The sequence below is a fragment of the Ctenocephalides felis genome, unplaced genomic scaffold, assembly GCF_003426905.1.
Source record: "Ctenocephalides felis isolate EL2017-DRISC unplaced genomic scaffold, ASM342690v1 CF-g0.4_SCAFFOLD_03571, whole genome shotgun sequence".
In the NCBI taxonomy this organism is placed as follows: domain Eukaryota; kingdom Metazoa; phylum Arthropoda; class Insecta; order Siphonaptera; family Pulicidae; genus Ctenocephalides; species Ctenocephalides felis.
Window position 1 is genome coordinate 36,083,425 of NW_020539725.1, and position 24,139 is coordinate 36,107,563.

Below are 24,139 nucleotides of genomic sequence, written 5' to 3' on the forward strand. Positions count from 1 at the left end.
ACGGTAAAATATTTATTGCAATCATCTTCACACCTGTTTAACATTCTGCGTGCAAGTAGCCAGAAGTCCTAAAGCCTTCACAACTTCCTTATTTTCCATGACATGAGCATGAAAATTTTTATTTTGTGCTGGAAATGCAGGTTTTTCCTCAGAAACTGGTCTATACATTCTTCTCCTTCTTTCCCTAGCCTCTTGTGGTGTTTCATTGGAATACAGATTTCTCTTCGATATGGAAAGGGCGCTGCGCCTATCCAGGCCGGCTGATTGATCCTGCAGAAGAGCCTGTGTGCGTTTGCCTATGACGCGTTTCCACGTCACTTTTTTCTGTGCATACAAGTGCGACAAGTGCGGCAGAATAAAATGCGTGAAGGAAATGTGATTGCGAATTGAATATTTTATTATTTAGAATTGCAATATCCAGATATTCAGGATTATCAGACGATGTAATTAAATCGTTCCGATGTATACAAGTGCAAATATAATTTGAATAAAGTAATCGCAATATTTCCAGTCAAGAAATTTCATGTAATAGTGACGGAACAATTGACCAAAAGTTGAAAACCGATTATAATAATTTGTTTATAATCATAATAGGTAAAGTGTATAAAATGTCAAAAATACGTTTATGGAAGTAAGTAGTTTAATGCAATAATTTGTGTGATTTTTTTGATGTAATTTTAAAACATAAATTAAGTTTAATGATTGACGATAAAAACAACAACGAGAATAAATATTATTGCAAATATAGTGAGGTTAAAATAATCAAGAAGTAAAATAAATAATTGTAAATTATTTACAATAAATATAGGAGAAGCAATAAACAGGTTTCACACAATTAACGTTTGTATAACATTATAACACATAAAGCATTGACACACACATAAACAAAGGGTGCATAAATAATATTTTAGACAGACACATAACAAAAATAAAAATATATTATTATTTAAATGAATAATAATAATTATAATTAAAATCAAAATCGTATTTACAATAAATATTTACACGTATTGTATAAAATAATCAACACATCAAAAGTTGAACAAATGCTACCTGTACGGTTTTTCCTCCCATCCACTGCCCGACACCTTTGCTTGCAGCTGTAATAGTTTTTCCTAAAAAAAAAAAATTAAGTTAATTTAATTAATCATAAAACTAAAACAATGTATACTAGAATCTCACCTGCTGTATTTAAAGCTTCTTGTACTTGGTCAACATTTGGCCTGATTTGGACTGTCGGAATTACTAAATGAGCTTGAAGTAAAAATACCGGCTTTTGGGATTGACCTAAATTAGATAACATAAAATAAAAATATAATATAGAAAATCTACATGATAATTTTTAATATAATTTTATCAAAATTTCATCATAGTCATAAAAAATAAGCTAGTTTAGGTTAACTATTGTTTAAGAAGAAAGCAAGACAATTTATTATTCAATAGACAAAATAGTATTTTATCGCAAATTAGAAACTAAAATTAATTTTTTTCTTAATACCAAGATGGTTTTTCTTACCAGGATCTTGTTCTTCAGTAAATCTCTTCCTAATAGCATCCAAGCTTTGTCTGGTAACTTTAATTAATGCATCAACCACTTTTCTACTGTAGTACCGGCGCATTTCACCGACAGCATTGCGAACCATTTCCTTTATAAATCATGATAAATCATCAAATTTGTTCATTTTATCGTAACTACACATAAGTATATGAATGAGTTATTTGCTGCCAATAATATAATTTTATATTTTTTTAAAATCGTAATTAAAAATTAACAAATGTTAGTATACAACATGGCCTTAGCGACCACGCCCTATTTGCTTCAAATCAATACTTTTGTGATTTTTATAAATTAAAAATAATATTTAATTAGTAACTTAATTAAGTATGTTTTCAGTTTCGCTTTTTACATTAACTGTGAAATTATATTATTTTTTCATATGATAAAAGAATCATCCTCGAATACTGTAGGCGAACGATTATGAAGTCTGGTTATGTACATATGTGCAATATTAATTATATTTGTGGGTGGGACATACATATCTTCATAATATGAAGTTTACGAACGAATACATGAATGCATAGTTGTAAACATTTTTTTTTTTTTGAAAAGCATGAAATCTTTTCCTACCCCTATGACGAGATTTTATATAAAAAATTACCGTTAACATTTAAGATTAATTAATTTAATTATGTAAAATAGCCAAAAATTTTAAAATCCAAATCTATTATAAAGCAACTCTCGAAAGCACTTATTATCGCCAGAAGTTATCTAATAATGAAGAAAATTGTTAATATACCTGCATTCCTTTATTAAGTCCTGCACCCGGGGCAAGAAGGCCATATGGTTCTTCAAAGCATGCCCAAATAGCACTCCAATCTTGAGGCTGAGCACCTGCTGCACCAGACTGCTGGGCACCACCAGCACCGCCATCGGATCCAGGACTAACAGTCGGTCCTGGGCTAGCGTTTGTACTTGAATTTCCGGCAGTGGCTAATATCAATCATGATATAAATGAAAATTTAAAATATATTCTGTATTAAAGATTTATATAATCATAAGTTAACAAACAAACAATTTTTTAGTAAACATAAAGCAGACTACAAAATCAATCTCGTTCAACTCACAACATTAAAATTACATCATGATTATTTACCTTCCTGTGTTAAGAAAGCTAAATCCTCAGTGTCGGCACCCCTAAAATCTTTTGCTGCTTTTTTCACAAGCTCGAGCACTTCTTCTATGGCTTCTTCTACTAGAATACTTTTACGATTTAGTTCTACTGCAGCTGATCTAAAAAAACAATTTAAATATTTCTTGATTTTTTTAGTTTATATAGAAAATCAATACAATAAAATGATACAAAATAGGCCTAGTAATTTGCAACTACCTGCACGTTTCATCAGTTTTCTCTAAAAATTGTTCCACAGTCCACGGTTCGTCATCTGAATAAGAAAAAATATAATATTTTTTTCGTTTTCTGTTTGCAATATTTATTTAATAGGTACCTGGCAAAGCATGTAGTGCAACATCTTGCATAGATTTCAACACGAGCAAGACTCGATTTGTATAAACGTCATGCACCCTAAAAATAGTAATATAATTATATCATAAATTAATTATCTAAATCGTTTTTCCACGGCATTATTTTTTGAAAAATAATATAGTATTAAAACTGAAAAAAACTTATAAAATTATTAGGTTCCTCTAATCTCCATGATTAGAAAATTGTTGTAAATGATTACCCTATTAAGCAAACATGACAAAAATATAAAGAAATTGATATCAGACCTAGGAGACAGGCACATTCAAAGAATCGATATATCAATCATTATTAAATGCAAGTTTACTATCGACACACAATGCACTAGATTATTTAAAATTTGTAGTTCATAATGTTTTTTATGCATAAAATGTTAATAAAAAAAAGTTCTTTATACTTCTTTATTGAACACATGAATACAATAAGGAATTTGTACAAAAAAATTATGTCAAATAAAACTATTTTCAAATAAAACAAAACGAGAAAATGGCATAGGTCAATAAAAATTAAATTGAAGTATATTTCCATAATTAAAACTAAAAATATTTAAAATCAATTGTACTATGCCATAATTAAAACACTAGATTGACTAGTTTAAATCTAAATGATTATTGATAATATGAATATCTTCCACTAGTTGAGTTATCTGCGCAGTCCTTTCCTGAAGATTAAGTTTGATTGCTTCTATTCTATTTTCGCTTAAGTAAACGTCTTTCTTCTGATCTTGACTCTCATATTGCTGTATCATACGTTTTTGTTTCTCAATATTTTTTCTTGCCAAAATTATCTGTGCTTTATTATAATTTGCTCCTATTTTTATTTTTTTCAATTTGTCGAAAAATTCTCGTTCTGAATGAGTAATATTTGGAATACGTCGGCTTGCTAGTCGTAGAATCATTTGAACACGTTCAGTCAAGCTCTCTTGTTTATTGTGTACATCTTCACACTTCTCAGCTATTTTCTCAGCTCTATTTTTAATTTCAATTTTTTCTTCCGTCAACCTTTTTATTTCTTGTAATTGCTGGTTTTTCAACAAATTCAAGGCATGAATTCTCTTCTCAATCTCTTGCCGTGCCTCGTTAAGCTTTGTAAAATACTCTTCCCGAAGAATTTTCAATGCTCTTGTTGCAACTTCATATCTCTGTTTAGCACTGACGTTGTCTCCCAACTTCATGATTGGCTGTGTCATTTTGGGTTTCAATATGCAAGCTATATGCTGATCAAATGGTTCTTTTAACATATTCTTCAATGGTGAGGGCATATCTTTCCTTGAACTAGTTGAAGGTGTTTTAGGTTGTGAGTATCCAAATGGCACGGAAGAGAGAGGTAAACTAATAACTTGACCATTCGCTAACAACGTAATTAAAGTTGGAGGACATTCAAATATTGTAAGCCCCAATACTCCAGTATATTGACCAGATTTTTTTGGCAACGTTTTAGAACATCTTGAAATATTTGTGCATAGTAAATATTCGGCAACGCATGGAATGTTTAAAGCTGGAGGATTTAGTTCTGGATCAAGTGCATCATCGAGTTCTAAAAATTGTTGTAACTGCTTAACAGCAGGAACGATAACTGCATGTACTCCAGCACTGTGATAGACTAAATATCTTGCTGGTTCAATATCATCTCGATGCAGCCTCAAAGGGCAACAATCAAATGGTTCTTCAGCAACTGATGATTTTAAATTCAAGCCTAATTGAAGTTCAACGCTCTCCAGAACATACAATTTATGCTCAGCTTCAACAAATGATCTATCATTATCTAGTTCACTCGACATTAGAACGCAATGATGCAAAACTCCTTTACTTGACGCAATAACTAATGTTGGTGGTACACTTTGTAAAACCAGGAGAGCACAGCAATCCAGCCCATAATTATCTGGTGTTTCCGGCATCATAGAAAATGGTTTTGATATTTCAGTCTTTTGTGAACCAAAACTTCCAGATACCATGAAGACGTCTCCGCAACCATTTAATACAGCTACGGGCCAATAAACTAATTTTCGATCTCCGGATAAAGATGTATCCGAACCCTTTTCCAGAACATGACTTGATGCAGATTTATTTACAGATGCGTTCGAGAGACTATGATTGGGTGATATTGTGTAATTTGTAAATATTGTAGAATTATGTACAGTTGTATTATCAATTCTAACTTCTGGCGGTAGAAAATCGAAGTCTACTGCTGTATCTCCTAAACCGGTAAGATATGGCAATTTTGATGATGTAGGTGGAATGGCTGTGGGTATAGTTCCTATCTGCCAAATCTGTAACAGATTTACACCCGTCGTGTCAACATCATACAATCTCATTGTATTTTCTGCTGTTAAAAGCAGTAAATGGGAGTTCGTATATGAGCCAGGATGCCATCGTGCTTGAACAAGCGCCGCTAAAGGACCGCTAGAGAAATATCGGTTGTCAACTGGCAAAGTCCGACATGTAACTGTATCTCTACCACCTGAGTAATATCCATTGGGCCCCCAACGTCTTGGCAGCTCCATCAAAGAAACACCTGTATTGCTAAAGATGCCCAACCAGGCGCCGCCCAAACTTGCCCGAATCCCAAATACAGTTTTTATGCAGGGAGGATTTGAACACAACAAAGTTTGGTGTTTAACATCATTTCCATTATCAGTAGTAGCAGCTTGAATATTCAAAGAAAGAACGCAGCAATCTTTAGAGTTCCAAACAAACAAAATATCATCCTTGCACTCGATTATATTATGAGGATCAGTCACATTTTCCGGAAGACACTTTCCAATTACTTTAAATATTTCTTTTTTAGTTAGCCCCAAAAAGTCTGTTAAATTTTCATTCATTATGACAACCGCTTTAATTTATTGTAAAACGTAATTATTCAACCGTTCGAAATGTTTTCGCACTGAACATAACCTAACTTTTGTTTAGCGTTTGCGAGTCATGCAAGCAACTACAATCTCTACAGATACCCGTAAATATTTCAACAGATTAATCACAAAGATAAAAGAAGAGAATAGACTTGATTGTTACTTACTTCACACCAAACACATTTCATATTACATTCATCTACGTTCAAATATTAATTGAAATTGTTTATAATAATATTTGAGTTAATTATATTAAAAATGTGAGATTACTCTAATAATGTTCTATACCTTTAATTTTAAACTATTAAAATTAGAAAAATCGTCATATAATTAAAATGACATCATAAATACTTTCATAGAAAAGTATTGTAAAGCTAATCAATGTTAAATACTAATCAATTGAAGTAAGCGTATATTTAAATGTTTATGTTTCTATCATTTATGAAAAACATGAATAAATAACAATTGGCATTTTGCCTTGAGGAAATTTGCATTAAATTCCCTATACGTATACTCTTCTTTTATCTATGCGTATACATATTTAACTTAACCAATAAGAATTAAGATTGAGATATTTTGGTAAAATATTAAATCTATGTAAATCTGAAATAAAATTTCCGAAGTAAATAGTTAAAATCAATGCGATTTCTAAATTATATCAATCAATCACACTTATAATATCTGTGATTGTATAACTTAAATTGATTTGTTTATCAACACATTTTATTTAATTCATTTAAGATTTATTTTATTTAAGTGTGGACGTCAACTATAATCATTAGTCTATGGAGCATGGAAGCTACATGTACCCGAAAGGCATAGATTCTGATTCATAGATCCAAACTTTGGTGAATTTTTAGAGTTCAGCCTAAACGGCCTATAATATTTTCGTATGTTATTTCAGAGTACGAAATCGTCAAACAAACTTTTTTAGCATTCAATTACGCAGAAACGCAATTCTCAACCAAAATCTTTAGAAGGGTTTAAATTTTTAGAATATGTAGAAGATTGTGGTTTAAAACGAGTACAAAAAAAACTGTGGTCTAAAAAATTACAAAGAAACGGCTTGATCGAACGTCGCGCAAAATTGCCAAACGCTATAAGTCCATATCGAGTTATTTAATTAAGGAAAATTGCTGGAACTTCCCGTGAACATTTTTAAAAAAAAAATTACTCTGAAAAAATTAGATTTTTGAGAAACTATAAATTTTTGACAAAAATTTACTTTTTTTTTGAAAAAAAAAGACTTTTTGAAGAAAAATTTATTTTGAAATATTTTGGAAATTCTGAACTTATTTTCAAAGCAATAGTACTACTAATTGCATAGAGACGAAATATAGAAGCGCGTAAGCTCCGCGTCGTCGTCTAACGGATAAACATTGGTACGGAACCCATAGAAATGTAAACAAAGTTTATACTTATTATTAAAATCTCTATAAAATAACTGATAATTTAATGTGCATATGTCTAATGATCATGTTTGACCGCCAAATGGCGTTTTTTTTTTACTTTTTTAACTAGATCTCCGAAACCGCTAGACCTTCATGAAAATTTGATGATTCCTTCATCTTGTTAATACAAGTAAATTGTTTTTTGAATTATTCAAATCGGACGCTTCGTTCTCTTAAAAACTAAGTTACTGTTTTTGGCACTTTTTGCCCCATATCTTTGGAACGGCTAAGCCTGCCAAAAACTAATCAGCACGTCTCCTTATCAATACAAATCGAATGTTTTTTGAATTATTTAAACCGGTTGATCGGTGTTCCCGAAATCGTCGACGAAAATTTGTATCCGCACACACACACATACACGCACACACACATACACATACATTCATTTTTTCTAAGGTATTCCAAAATGTTCAGAATGTTTTGAAACGTAAAGATGTATAAAAATTTTCATTTTTTTTCGATTTTTTGCGATTACTATAACTTGCCCTACGGGAAGTTAATAAAAAAAATTTATATATCTTTACGTTTCAAAGGTTTCTGAATATTTTAGCATACCTTAGAAAAAATTGATGTATGTGTGTGTGCGGATACAAATTTTCGTCGACGATTTCGGGAACACCGATCAACCGATTTAAATAATTCAAAAAACATTCGATTGTTTTTTTGATCAATAAACGTCTCCTTCGGTAACTTAATAAATAATTATTTAAATTTTTTATATTAAAGTAGATCATTATTAAGTTATTATTTTACAAATTTCATTTAGTTTAAGAAAAATAATTTAGTCAATAATAATTTAGTTAATAATTTCATGCAATTTTTTATTACATTAATATGTAATTAAATTATCTTTTTTTTACCTGGTGACTAATATATCAAAATCGTGTACAGCGCAGTCGCAGTCGTGAACGAAAGCCTTCCATTCAATTGTATCAGTCCAGGTGTGCTGCTTAAGACCCGGAGATAATGTTGAAGCCAAACGAACTAATTGTGGTAAGAACAATGGTCGAACTTCCAGTTTGACGCTACGAGCTGCACGCAAGAACCGTTGAAGGAGAAACTATAAAATCACATGTAAAAGCAATTCTAATTAATTTGGAAGTGAACTAGTAAAACAAAAGGTTATAAATATCATTATTATGTAAAAGTATAATTGTTATAACTTTTGGATAGCTATTAATATTAATCATGCATTTTATAATGAAACTGATGCTTTTGAAGGTGACTCTTGCACAACTTTATTATTTACCTTGTACTTATATAATGCTTTAGAAAAAACCTATTTCGGAACCTATATAATCTATGTATTGCTACTTATTTAGTATATTTACTAAATAACTAGTTAATAATTCATACCATAGATTTAAGTTAGTAGGTTACAGTGAAATAAGTATGAGAGTTGATAGACATATAAATATTTGTACGTCTTGGCCGTTAGGCTGAGATAAATGTTATAATAACAATAACTCATACTAATATAAATCAATGCCAAAACGTTTTTTTCAAAAACTATAACCTATGATAAAGAACAAATTAAAACAAAACACAACAAAAATAACCAAAAGCTCATACTCAATCAAAAACAAATACTACAATAACAAGGCATTCAGGAATATTATTTGATTTGATTTTTGAAATAATAAAATAATTATAAGTTGAAAAAAACGGACAAAGATTACACTAATATCAGTAGCTATCTGATAATGAAGGTTAATAAATCAATTTTCATATTATCACCAAAATGCAATTCAGACTGTAAATTTAAAGTTCTGTTTTTGTGTACACGTCTACCGAGATAGTAAATATTTCCTTAAATTTAGCACTGGACTTTCTTAAATTAATTAACCAATATAGTTTTTTATTTTTCGATAACGTAGTCAACCGTCATTTTTGCTGACATAAAACATACTTATTTCAATAAAATTAAAATTCAATGAATCATTTGCTATATAATCACCAAAATGCAATTACAAGTATTTAAAGTACTTTTTTATTTATACATCTATTAAGATTTTAAATTTTACCCTAAATTTAGCACTGGACTTTCTTAACTTAACCAACCAACATTTAATTATATCGCCACTTACAATTTTTAATTATAAGATACAAAATTTCACTTATTTTAATAAAATTTTAACTCATTTTGATGTTCTGCTAGGTTGTAAATTTTAGTGCAGAAACGAAAGTATTTTTTAACTAAAGAACGTGTTTTTCGCGAGAGTTAATTACCTTCAATTAATTATTTCAAGTTTGAAATTAAAGTACAAAATAGCTATGATCTCATTGGAGTTCTTAGACATTACTCTTAAATATTGTCAATTTAGCTCATAGGGATCTTTATGTATTTCTGATTGCTAAATAAAACAAAATTTGAAAAAAAATAGCTATGACAAACAAATAAAACAATAATAAGCTAAAATTATCGAAATTGATTTTTCGGGAATTGTTTAAATAAACGCTTTCATTTCTAAAGTTAGCACTAAATGGCAGTGGTTGGTCATTAATATATCTAATAACTAAATTATAAAAAAGCAAATAATTCTTTTAATATAATAAATAATACAAGAAACTGGCCAAATAAACAACGTGTAAGTAAAAACGTTTTTTTACATGTAATGAATCGGCCACTAGGCCAAAATAATCCCTCTTCGACAAAAGTGTTGTAGCCAACATGGGTAATGGTGAACCCATCTTCACAAGGCATTCTGCTTCTCTTATAAGCAAAGGAATTCGTTCATCCAAGTTGACACAGAGTCTACCTGCAGAATCGAAAGCCAGTAGTTTACGTCTCAGACAACCATCGCAATCCCAAACCTGAAAAGTAGATAATTCATTAACTAATTAATAATAAGTATCTTTAATTTATTACTTTACAAGGTATCGTATTCAATAGATGTAAAGAATTTTCAATAGATACAAAAATGTTTAGTAGTATTTTATAAAAATAATCAACATAAATGTATTTGTCATATTCCATGTTTCTTATATTCTCGTACCTAACTAAATTATTTATGTCAAATATGATAAAAATGTGTAATTTATTTTGTAATACAATTTTTTTTATAATTCAAAAAAAAAATTTTTTTTTTCAAAAATATCTTACGTGGAAGATAGCGATTTTAATTAAACAAAACAATCAATTGATTTTAAATTATACGTTAAAATCGGTAATTGGTATGACGAGTGTATTTTTAATTATATGAAACACTCGAAATTGTGCAAAAATAGTATTTTGTTTTTATTATAAATATTATTTATAAAACATAATTTCTTCGTTATAATTTACATTTTGATTCATCCAAATTGCTGTGATTTCTTTCTGGTATGCATCTAATGTTTCAGCCACTGCCTGGTGTCGTTTTTGCAATTCCTGTGTTGCATGCATCATTTTTAGTACTGGATGTGCCGACACACTATCCAGAAGCTCACATAAATGTGCACGAAGAGATTTGGCCCAACGCAATCTTCCTGTTTAAATATACTTGGTTGAATAGATAAATTTACTTATCTAAAATGCTACTGTAATAATATAACTGTTTACCCGCAACTGGTGGAAAATTTCTTGGTAATGGTGGATCATCCCTTTGCCTTTTAAATAGTTTCAAAATTCGTTCCACTTCCTTTTCACAATATTTCAACACTCGGTTATATTTTTCATCCAACTTGGTGAGTGGTATTTTCTCACTTACCTGTTATATATAAAAAATTCAAATTAATTGTGATAATTGATTTTGCAATGAACAAAAGTAGTCAAATATTAAACCATAAAAACGCTTATAAAATATCTGATTGATTTTCTATCAAACAATTCGGTCGAACAATAAGTCAGAAGCATGTATGGGCGATACATGCCTCTGGAAATTTTGATTTAATATATTAGTATTTAAATTATACCACTCTACCTAATAATTGTATTGTTAAAAATACATAGCATTTGGCTATTTTCAAATAAATAACACATGTAAAAATAAACAATTACATTTTCCGTACGTCAAAAATATAAATGTAATAGCTATATCTTACGCTTTCAAATCTTGATAAAAACCGTATTCCTTGCGGTGTTTCCCAAACGCTCTCAAAATTCTTTTCTATGGTTTCTCCAATATTTTCTCTCATTGAATCAGTTTTTTGTGTAAAAGTTTTGAAGTCGCGTTCAAAATCTTGATTTCTGTGATCTAAATAGTCATATTGTTTACCAGCCACACATTTTTTCGCCTCCTCAAATTCTTGCATGGCTTCCTCTAAAGCTACTCAACAATTGTGATTTTTAGAAAGATAATAATAAAGACAATCAATAGATTAACATTATATTTACATATAGCACACACATATATATCAAATATTTAAATCTTATTAATATTTACTCACCTTCACCAAGCAGCAAACCTTCGAATCTTTGCTCAAATAATGTATTATAGTCATCTACCAAATCAAACATTGAAAGAATTTTCTTTAATCTTCCGCAAAATGTATCGAATTTACCGAAAACGTAATTTTCGGAAAATGCAAAAGCAATCTATTGCATACAAAAATGATAAAGTTTCAATGTAGAAAAATAATGTTATGCCGATATCTGATAAATTTTACCTGTCCAGGTAAAAAGGGCTGAGCTTTAACCACAAAATAAGTGTCTCTATACACATGATTTAATGTAATACAACTTGTCAACTTCTGCCTGACAAGTTGCCGATCCTGGGTCCAAATGGTCTCCTTTCCGCGACATGTTACATATTGTTTGCATGTTTCTATCATCTGATTTGTGATCTGGAATAATGGATTTAGTAAATATTGGATATCATGAAATACCATAAAGAACACCAAACTGATAATATTAGAAGCAATATAGTTATTGAATAATCTAATTTGCATTTGAGAGTTTTCTTCTAAAATCACTTATTTGTGTATCTCTATAATTTATATGTAAAATAATAAAATATAAATTGCAATTTCATTAAATGTAAAAATATCTTATTTTTCAGAAAATTTATATGAGAAAAATATTTTAGTGCACACAACTTTTTATAAGTTAATTTTTTGATAACACATTCTGAAAAAGGGTGTTGAAGAGCCAAATATAATAAAAAACATTAGTATAGGTAAACACACATATATATATATATATATATATATATATATTATTTATACTCGTATGCAAATAATTATTTGCATATTTTTATTACCTTAACCATTAAGGCCGAAGTTCTCTCTGATGTGTTGTAAAATTGGGACACTGTGTAAATAAGCCTTACGGTTTGCAACAAGTTCAATATAGAGTCCTTCATTTGAATCTACAAAATATTCATTTTTAATAACGAATTTCAAATAATTTCATTAAATTTTTAGATTATCATACTGGATCATCTAAATACAGTGAGTGGCAGCATTTCTCCATAGACTGTATAAACTTTGCATTATCTTTAGCTTCGTTGTAACAATAAGTAATTTTTACATCGATTTCCTTCCAAAGTTTAAGAAGCTTAGATCTCGAGTTTTGCAATATATTGAGCGTGGCCTGCACTTCATTACTCTGAAAATAATAAAAATATATCTTAATTCCCAACCAAGCATAAAAACATAGTGCTATATATTTTAAACTGTGAATATACGCACGAGACATGTATACTCACATACAACAACTAAAATATTTTTTTTAATTTTAAATAAAGATTTACCCCTAATTGCGAGACCAATTGAGAAAATAATGCTCCGCGTTTTTTCCAGTACTCTAATTCATCTTGAGGTCCACTTGAATCGTTCTCTCTTCTTAATTGTTCGCTTTCCATTAAAATCTTATTGAATCGTAATATAAATACAAGTTAAATATAATGAATTATAAATATGCAAATATATTTCAATTGTATTTGAAATCGTGATTATTTAATCGTGATATCCTTAAAAAATGCAAAAATAGACCTGCCTCCATGACTTTTTTGGTCCAATTTTGGAGCCTCTCTTCAAGCTTTGCTACTAATTCTTTGTCCTTGGCGGCATCCTTCAATTCCTCACCTGATTTAACTCCGACCACAACATTCTCATCGTCTTTAAAAATACGAGCCTGATTGCAGACATCCTCGCAAACTTGATTTTGATAAATAGAATTATTTTTTTTTATTCTAAATGGGCTTATTGTAATATATTCAAAATTATATTTTATTATTATAATAATAATTATGTCCATTATAATAATTTATAATGGATTATTATAATATATTTTCTTATTATAATAATAATTATGTCCATTATAATAATCCTTATCTATGATGCACATAGTGTGAAGTAATATTCATTCAGACAAAGAAGAAAATTATTCTCAACTGATAAGGCAATTAGACATTGATTCCGATAGTATTAAATTATAATAAATTTTAAGTCGATGGTCGTTTCATAACTTGCTTAGTTATAAGAAAACACTTAAAATTGCAAGATGCTTCTGAAATCTAAAATATACAAAAATAATACTTTTAGTTACTTTACTTTTATTAGCACAGAAAGCAATGAGCTATTCAGCAAACTTACGAAGTTGTACTATTTATCTCTTAACGTTAAGCTTTAATTTTTTCATTTATATACGTCACTAATAGATTGTTATATTAATATTATATAGCTTTACAAAATATATGATAATAAATAAATTTTATTATCAGTATAAAACTTTTATTGTCAATATTACCTTTAAGAGCACTGCAAAAGCTTCTTAATCCAGGAAGTAATTGACTTTTTATCATCGGACAATTATTATCTAAATCATCAGCATCAGCATCTGGACTTGGATGAGCCAAAACTTCCATGAAAACGTGGCTCATGATGCGCTCGATTGAAGTCACCAGACCAATACGTTGTGCATCTATTATACCGCAATATCTGAAAGTCATAATAAAAAACTCAAGTTTAAATCAGGTATGTCTCAACGAAACAATTCATCGAGATCTAAACATCAAATATATATACAGGAAGTTATCAAGGAGAGAAATACGAAATATCATCAAAGAAGCGCATACCATCCAAACACTCTAATAAAAAACCTGCTAAAACAAGTTCCTATGAGAAGAAAGTGGTCGCAAGATTTAATAAATTAACAACCAATATATTTATGTAAGAAAATTCCGCACTGGGGAATTTTCTAAAAGCCCTCTACCCGTCAGCAAAAAACCTCATTGAACCCAAGGTTCAGAATAGTTACAAGAAATAAATTTAAAAAAAAAAAGTTTAAATCAAAATCATCGAAATAAAAATGAATAGTATCAAATTTGAAAACCAGAGATATTGAATAATAAATCGTAACGTACTGAAGAGAGCATGTACTTGAATAAAATAGCATTAAAAAAATTCATATCGCATAATTGTTAGGCATAAATTACCTGTAAATATGATCCGTTTATCCTATCATGTTTATCATTGATGCGGATGTACATATTATATATGAAATGTGAAACTTAAGTTCTCAATTTTATTTGTTATGTCTATCAGCGAAATGTTATATGGATTTATATCAAATTAATTCATCAAGGTGTAGGATATCTTTAAAGTATTGATGAACCATCATTGTTTTAACAGCTTTTACTAATAATTCATTCAATTATTAAAAGAAATAACTAACTAAATACAATTAAAATATATTGTACAGTTTTATTCAATAATTCAACATAATTTGTGATTCTTTTTTATTACGATATAAAATGTGTAATATCAATTACATAATAAGTCAGCGTTTTCCTCTATTAGTTATTAAAACATGCGCACTGATAATTTCTTTCATATTAAAAAATATAATTTAATTAAAAATGCTAACAAATCTTTCTGAAATCCTTCCTCGGGCAACTGTTTCCCCGTGTTTAATCGAAACATGTAAATGCATATCCCTTTTAAAGGCACCTTCCACCCATCAGTCAAAAATAATTTTTTGCGTTTGATCATTGGCGGCGGCCCCGGCGGTCCAGTAGCACCCCCTGGTGCAGCTTTCGGCAAAGGCACGCCTCTGGCAACTGCGGCGGCAACATTCTGATAAAAATAATGATAAAACATTATTGAATTATTCATTTTTTATGAAAATGTGAAACGTTCAGAAATTCACCTTCAGAAGATTGGCATCAGCAGTAGATGTCGAAGGTCCAGGTTGAGACGTATCAGGTTCCTCGACTTCTTGATAAAACCATATGAGTTTATTTCTCATATGGGGTAAGAATAATTGGTTTATTTCGTCCAGCTGATAATTTTTTGTTTAAAAAATCATTTAATTTGTTGTTTAATATTAAAAATCATTAATTACAAATCATCAAATATAAATGGTTCATTTACGAATGTAATTGCAAAATAGAAAAGTATTAATTCATAAAAAAATATAATTTCAAAAATGATGACCGCGAACATGTTGTTATTGCTGATATATTACTGCTACAGAAAAAAAATCTTAAAATAATATACTATAAATAAAAAAACAAGTGATTTTTGAATTTGACAGATTAAAATAAATGTATAATACTTCAAAATTATGAAAAATGATACAACTATATAAATCTATTTGTATATTATTACATTTAAAAAAGCATTCCTTTTATTCAAATTATATGACATATATTAGGAGTTTAAATCGAACTTCTTCGAATGAATATATAATGCCAATAAATTTATTTATTTATTTATTTTACAAGCCGTCGGTATAATAATATTATAATAAGGCTCAAGATGATATTTTATAGATGTAATATAATTTAATTAATTATTAGCTTTTATTATTTATTTATTTATTAAATAATTTATTTACTATAAACTTATTTATATTTAGTTAATTTTAATTATTTTTAAATATAACTAGTTTGTTTGTTGCGAGTGTTTTTTAAAAATTTAATAAGTATCTTTTACAATATAATTATTTTATTTAACAAATTTTAGGTTATTCTTATATTAACTTTTTAATTAAGTTTCTTAAATTCCAAAGTTATTTTTAATAAAAACTTTATGCAAAGTAAAAAAATATATATTTGATGATTGCATTAGATGCATTGATGACCGTTGGCACAAGTTTTGGTTTAAATTATAGCACTTGTTTTGTTACATAAATCTTGACTGTATGATATGATACATTAGCCACCGTATATAAATAATTAACCTACAAAACGACAACATTTTCTTACTATTAAAAATTTTTGATGTATGATGTATCAATGAAAAAGGATTGGTGTTTTTGTTTCGATAATAGAAAAAGATAAAAAATAGCATATTTTCTAATTAGTAATATATGAAAAATTATTTTAACGATAAAAAATATTTATGTTTCATTTTATATTCGTATTCTATATTTTTGATCGTTAAAATACGATGACAAAAAGATTGGGATTAGTCAGTAACGAACTGCCTAGTAACTGATGTATTGGTTGTTATTTTATAGTATTCTATTAAAAAATAATAATTAGATTTTCGAGAAAGTAAAAAATGTAACAAATTTGCAGTTTTCATATTCATTATAAGTTATTTTACAATATTGCTACTTTACCAAAAATATTTTTATTTCACCAACTACTGGGTGAACGATTTGTTGAGTTCCAACAGTTGTTGTATAAATAACCAACAATTGTTGTAATTTTGGTTGATTGGCGAATAAATAAATGAATAATTTTTTTTATTGATAAATTCGAAAAATAAAGTATATTTTAAAACAAAAATAGTTTTTAACTGACTTCATAAATTTTATAAGAGAAGCAATTACCATATTTCCCTCGAAGACATGATCCATGATTTCATGTCTTGGCAATCCAGTGCCGTCGATAAGAAGCTGAAAGGTGTACTCAAGACGCGGGTCCATCTCCCCGCGTCTCGCCTTTCGCTCGCATTCTTCTCGCCGTCTCTGGAAATAATAATAGTGAAAAGTACATATGAGAATTAAAGTAAAACATATGAAATATTTATTGAAATCAAAATTTAATAAAAAATACTTTTTATAAGATGTATACAAAAAATCTAAATATAGAAAATAAAATATAGAAACACAATATGCCACATTAAAATTTATCGACAATTAATGGGTAAATTAAATTTCAGTCCAGATATTACATTATGTTTTATTTTATAGTATAAATAAAATAAAAATCATTTCATTAATTTTGAGAAAAAATAAATAATGATGGTTCAATAAATTTATTTTTTGAAGTTCCTAAGTGAATTTCATAAAATATTTATGTTTTATTAACTTTATTGAGTTTTATTGTTTTTGTAAAATTGCGTTTTGATTCTTGATATTTATAACATTTACAATCAAATATGATGAATAGTCATATACTTCTATAACTGACTTTGCATCATTCAATTTCACTTCAAAAACTTAATCAATGAAGACAAAATAAATAACATTTTCCATTAATTATGAACAACATTATTAAAACTAGATGTAAACTTCCCGATATGTATTATTTAATTAATAATAGCAATAGACTTAATTAATACAAAATAAGATTTAACAACTTTTCAAATAGAGATTACACCAATCTTTAGAGAGTCAAAAGACTATTGGTACTACCAAGAGTGTTTCGATTATAAAAACTCACTCATCAGTTTGGTAGACCTTTCATAATTTTAGTTGTTAGTTTATAAGACCATAAACTCTACCACTGTGCAAAGTTTCATTTTTTCAACTATTAAATGCGAAGAAAAGACTCAGTCGATCTTTACCTAAAGCTAATCAGCGCGATTACGAACTATAATGTCTTTCGAACAATTTTTAAATTTTTAAAATCGGTTCAGGATTTTTGGCGAAAAGGTCGATCTACAGTTTTATAATTAATTATTTAAAAAATGTGAGTTCCTATAGAGTTTCATCGAATAGATTTTTTTTTAATTGCTGCTTTTATATTTAGGAGAACGTCGATGAAAGCTCATATTTCAGCATATCATACATAACATACAACAAAACATGTTTTCCAAATGTTGATGTCAAAGAATTCGGAATTATCCACTTATTTTGCTACTGAGATTGCTTTTTTTCTAAATATCTTCATAGTATTAAAAATATATCTGTTCTCTCTAATTTTTGAATTATAGAAATTCTATTAATAAATATATGTGTATCAAATATTGTTAGATCAATCGATGAATTGCCTTCTAAAAGGAGAAGCTGGTAGATCTGATAAAACAGTGACAATAATAACAATACGTAATGTATGAGTTATTCTTTAATTGTTTTTTAAAAAAAATTTGAATTTTCCATAAATCGTACAACCATTTGATTTAATTTCACATATATTTTTGTCTGGTCATATTTTATTACATGTTCGAATACGTATTACTACCTATGCGGAAATTTCAAGTTTGTAAATCATGACAGTTATTGAACAGCAACGATAGTTACGAAATTCCATGTAGTTTTATTGCAGTGCGTGTTTGATATCGGTATATGCGATCCATTATTCGGTCACATATATCTACTACCATATAAATGGCAAGATTTTCAGTTCCAATGCAGGAAGGCAAATATATAAAGACAAATAGAACTTCAATGTTCACTGAGAATTTTATCGAAATATCAACATAAGAAGTAAAAGTGGAAAAGCAAGTAAATATGCAAGAAAAATATTGTAATATTGATAAACATAAGACTATTTATAAACATGAAACCTAATTCAAAAGTACATAAAAATGTAGATCTTCAATCGGCCACTGAAAACTTTCTTGTAGTGTTATTTTTTTGCGTATAAAGTGAGCTGGTTTACTTATATGTTAATATAGATGTATTAGATGTATTACAATATACAATTCACAATATTACAATTAAATAACAAAAGAACCAAATATATTATAAAATACAAATAAAGGAAAGCTAAAATAATTAAATTTTGTGTCTTGACTTTATGAAACTTCATATTACGTCTTCGTAATATCAAGCATCTTCAAAAGTTGAGGTATATAATTTGTCATTTTGAAACTCAATACTATATTGAATTAAATATCATCAAAAAAATTATGCAATTTCTTTAAATTATAGGCTTATTCATTAATATTTATCACAAATTTTAAAAACTTTTATGAATTAACTTGACTTTAAATTGTCCTCAGGATTGTTTGCTATTCGTAGATTAAAAAAATGGTCATTGTTTAGGCCTATTACCTTTTATGTTTTTACATTATTTTTAATTATAATTAGGCGTTTTGAGTTATAAACTTCTACAAAAATTGATAATTTTTTTTCACATAATGTAAAATTCACTTAAAATGACTTTTCACTAACTTTCCAAAAGAGAATTTTATTTTACGCCCAGAATATCCAATTTACTACTTCAATATTTTTTCGACACTTCAAATAGTGATTTTAAATCACCAAAATTAGTGTGTGAGACCGATCAGACCAGTCATTTCTACATAGTTAACAGATAAGTGTAAAGTTTTCCGTCTACCTTTCTGCTAATAGTAAACTGATCCTAAAAATTCCAAAACTTTTTATAAGAAATTAGTTGGAAATCGCGCTGATTAGTTTTTATTTAGAGATATGAGCTGGGCTATTTCTTTATAGTCATTTATATTTTTGGGAAAAAAATTTGGTCATAAAAATCATCCTAAAATATGGGCCTACAAAAAGTAGTTTTATTATGAAAATTCATTAAAATTTGGCGTAATAAACTTTATTCTCGTATCGAAAACTTATGCAACTTGCCTTAAGAAAAGTGACACACCTAGTTTTATATATGGACCATGAATGCAAAATAAGATATTTTGGTATTGTTTATAATTTAGTACTCACAGTGAAATGTAAACTAAGAAATAAATATTATTTATACATCAAGATTATTTGTTTCATATATCATAACTAGAAATAATTGAATTAATTAAGAACTTGTAAATCATATACAGTGCATTCTTTATTTACTTGTATATTTGGATTTGTATGCAACTCTACATTGATATTACTAATATGTTGTCATTGCTGGTCTTTCTCATGTCTTTTCCTACATCCATTTATTGTTTTTCTAATACATTTAATTTTTCAACCATTTTTGATAGTTATTTCGTAGAGTTATATTAGAAACCGTCAGCAAGACAAGTTATTTTTAATTTTTTTAGCAAGACTATCTATAGTATTTAGTTCTTTATGAAATAGGCTAAATTGGAAAAATAAATTGACAAAAACACCTGTAATGTTTCACTAGCAGAGATTTCTTCTTCAGATTCCTCTTCACTACCTCCCTCTCCTGGTTTTAAATTGTGCACAAACATAATTAATTATTAGAAACAATTAGGTAGCACATATATTATATCGAAATAACTAATTTCAAAACATATTAGGTAGATCACTTATATATATAGCTCTTGAAGCACATTACGATATTACTTGTATAGCTCTTGATCAAAGTAAAAAAAGCAATTTTAAGAGATAAATTAAATGTATTCTACACTGCACTATAATTATTGCAACATATTTGTTAATTTATTAACGATGCAAATAATATTTGCATCATTATTTATTTTTTTTCCTAATTTTCAATAAATTTCTTCGTATGTCTTAAAATATCCTCTCACTATAAGGTTTCTTGTGGGACTGACATATGAAAACTCAAGTTATATCACAGAAGATGTGTACAATATATTTGGTCACGGAAACCGCTCTGTAAACATTTTCCTGACAGCCTAAAACTTTGAATTTTGATATCTTCTTATATTAATAAGTTTGGCCAAAGTTTACTTTAATAGATTATGTAAATTTGAAACGAATGTAAAATATTCTGTTAGGGGAGATGGATGTAGGTTGTACAAACTAGCAAATTAGTTCATTTGATTTCGTCATTTTCCTTAAAGACATTGAATATACTTTTTCACGACATTTTTTCATAGCATATATCAATAAGATTATTTCTTTTTTTAAAAAATAGTATCCATTATTTTTTTTGTTAATTCCTTTACTGCTTTCTGATTCTTGATTTTTGTCATTAATTATTTCATCAGTTTATATTATATTTTCCAATAATATTTCCAGTCATATTTCCTATCAGTCTTTCCCTCATATATTAAATCACTCAATCACGTCTTTGTTCTTCTATGTTCCAAATGTATATTTTAGCAGTTTCTTCTACAAATTAGTTATAGTTATAGTTATTTATATAAAAACTCACAAATTTTATGAATTTAAGTTGACAATGCCTTCATTTGCTACAATAGAGTAATTCTATGCACTCATAAAATATCTTAAAAAATTGAAAACAGAATATTATGCGCTATGAATTAGTTTCAGTGTTAACTAGTATTTATACTTAGATTCTAAAGATATGATTTTAAACTCTTTAAATTCATAACATTTTGTTAAAATAGAATAAAACTGTGAAAATTGACCTTTAAAATATTCTCAAAACGCTGTTAACAGAAACAGATTTTTTAAAAGTCGCGAAACACGGAACATGATATGGTTTCTTGAAAATGTATGTTTAATTTGTTCATAGAGTTATCAATATATTTATTAGGGTGGTCCTTATCATAGACATTTTCGAATTTCCTTGCTCCCAAGGGCTCAAATGGTTCCAAATTGATAAAAAACAATTATCTGAAAGTTTTAGCTCTTAATAAAAAACTTTTAGATAGTGCGCAATTCAATCAAACTTCGTATGGAAATAGCATGGAAAAAAATTGAAAATTGAAAAAAAAAATTTTTAGGTATAACTTAGCGACAAAAGTGAAAATTCGTGTCATTTTTTATTGAAAATACGACGCTCTGCATAATTTTTGAAAAATTTTTCATGTTATTTTAATACAAAACTTCGATTGAATTGCGCTCTATCTAAAAGGCAATATTAATAAGAGCTAAAACTTTCAGAGAATTGTTTTTCATCAATTTGAAGCCATTTGAGCTCTTTGGAGCAAGGAAATTCGAAAATGGCCATATTAAGGACCACCCTAAATATTATTTATATATTATGAAACAAACTCACTGAAATTTATTTATATACTTACTATCATATTTCAATTTTAATTTCCGTTATATTGCAATATATATGTATCATATTAAGAATTCAATATATTTCATAAATATAAAATATTTCTATGAAACAGTTGAAGATTGAGCAACTGCGTGCATCGTATAAAAATTGTGTCTTGGTACCGTATAAAAAGTGTATGTTACAGTTTTCGATCAAGATTATCATAAACTGGATATGTCATTACAGGACCAATAACTCATGAATCGATTTTAAAAAAACTGTATTTGATATCGCTTTGTTTGAATATAAGTTCCTACCAGATATTACAGATACAATAAAATAAAATCGATTCATAAACTTGCATTAATACAACTATGTAATATGTAATTTTATTATAGGGAGTACGTAGCACAAGGGGTGGGGTTAGAGCTTTGACCTAACGTTTGCATTACAATTAGGAAAAGCCAAGTGTTTGATTGCCTTCTAATAAAAAATATATCAGAACTAGAATATTTCCTTCTAATTAATTAATAAATTGCAATTATGACAAATAAAAATAAACCGTTCGTAGTTCAGTAAAAATCTAGTAATTGCATCTACTAGGGTCCAGGTTGAAATCAGTAATGTTTAAAAAAAATGATAGCAATTTAATCGAACCTTTACAATATAGTAATAAATAATATATCAATAGTAATTGTAATATGTAATATATAATGATAACTAGTGGAGTGTATGGCATCGTGCCTTAAGGCAAATTGCTGGAACTTCCCGTACCGTAACGAAATGTTCGAGAAATATTGAATGTTTTCAAATAAATTATTATAAATATTGTAACATTGTTTAATATTTATAAGAATTATATAAACTAAATTGCAAAGTTAAAATTATTTGTTTGAAGTATATTAGAACTTTAGTCGGAATTGAAAATAAAATCTGAATTATTTTCGCATATATAAAACCCTTATTTGTTAAAACAAGCAGAAAGTCTTTGAACCATTCAAACCGGACGCTTAGTTCTCTTAAAAACTGCCATTTTTTGCTGGGCCTGCCTTTGCCAAAAACTAATAACCATTTCTCCCAATCATTACAAATTGAATGTTTTTTGGATCATTCAAATCGGATACTCCGTTCTCTCAAAAACTCGATTTCTATTTTCTGCACTCTTTGCTCTTTATCTCTGTAACTGCTGGGCCTGCCTTTTGCCAAAAACTAATCAGCACATGTCCCTATCATAGGAATCGAATGTTTTTTGAACCATTCAAATCGGTTGATCCGTGCGCCCGAAAAACGTGGTCGAAAAATTGTATCTATACATGCACACAACACACACACATCCATTATTTTCTGAGGTATGCCAAAATGTTCAGATACCTTCAAAACGTCGAGAAATGTAAAAAATTTTCAATTTCAATTTTTGGACGATTACAATAACTTACCCTACGAGAAGTTAATAATAATTAATAGTAATATTTAATTATAATATATTTCTGAGAGTGTTTAACAGATACACCTACCAATAAATTATGGCAGAAATAAACTTACCGGTACTCTATGAGTAGTGCCTTTATGAAATCTGCGATTCGCCATTTTCAGTAATTTTTCACATTTTCTTCTTAACAATATAATTTAAAAGCAATCAATCAAAATTAAAATATAGTTAGTTAATTTTTATAATTTTATTAACTGACTGATTAATATGATTCGATTATTGAAACTGAATAAAAAATATTAGTAAAGAAAACTATCCGAAAAATATGAAGAAATAGATAAAAAGTAATTAATGATAATTTTAACGCAGAATATGTATAAAAATAAACTTATTTGAAATAAATATTAAATATAATGTTAACAGAGGTTTTTTATTAAAATCAATGTTATAACAAAGTAATACAAAAAAATATAATAATGTTG

General features: G+C 28.1%; 1 protein-coding gene and 1 pseudogene across 1 annotated transcript in view; both read right to left on the reverse strand.

The window, feature by feature from the left end:
- Positions 1-20,537, reverse strand: part of LOC113385429 — a 53,380-nt pseudogene extending 32,843 nt beyond the window's left edge.
- A 797-nt stretch (positions 20,538-21,334) lies between these two features.
- Positions 21,335-24,139, reverse strand: part of LOC113385978 (dynein heavy chain 5, axonemal-like) — a 28,928-nt gene continuing 26,123 nt past the window's right edge. Inside the window, 1 exon segment of the mRNA XM_026623794.1 lies at positions 21,335-21,387. Within this exon segment, the coding sequence (XP_026479579.1) occupies positions 21,335-21,387 (53 nt within the window).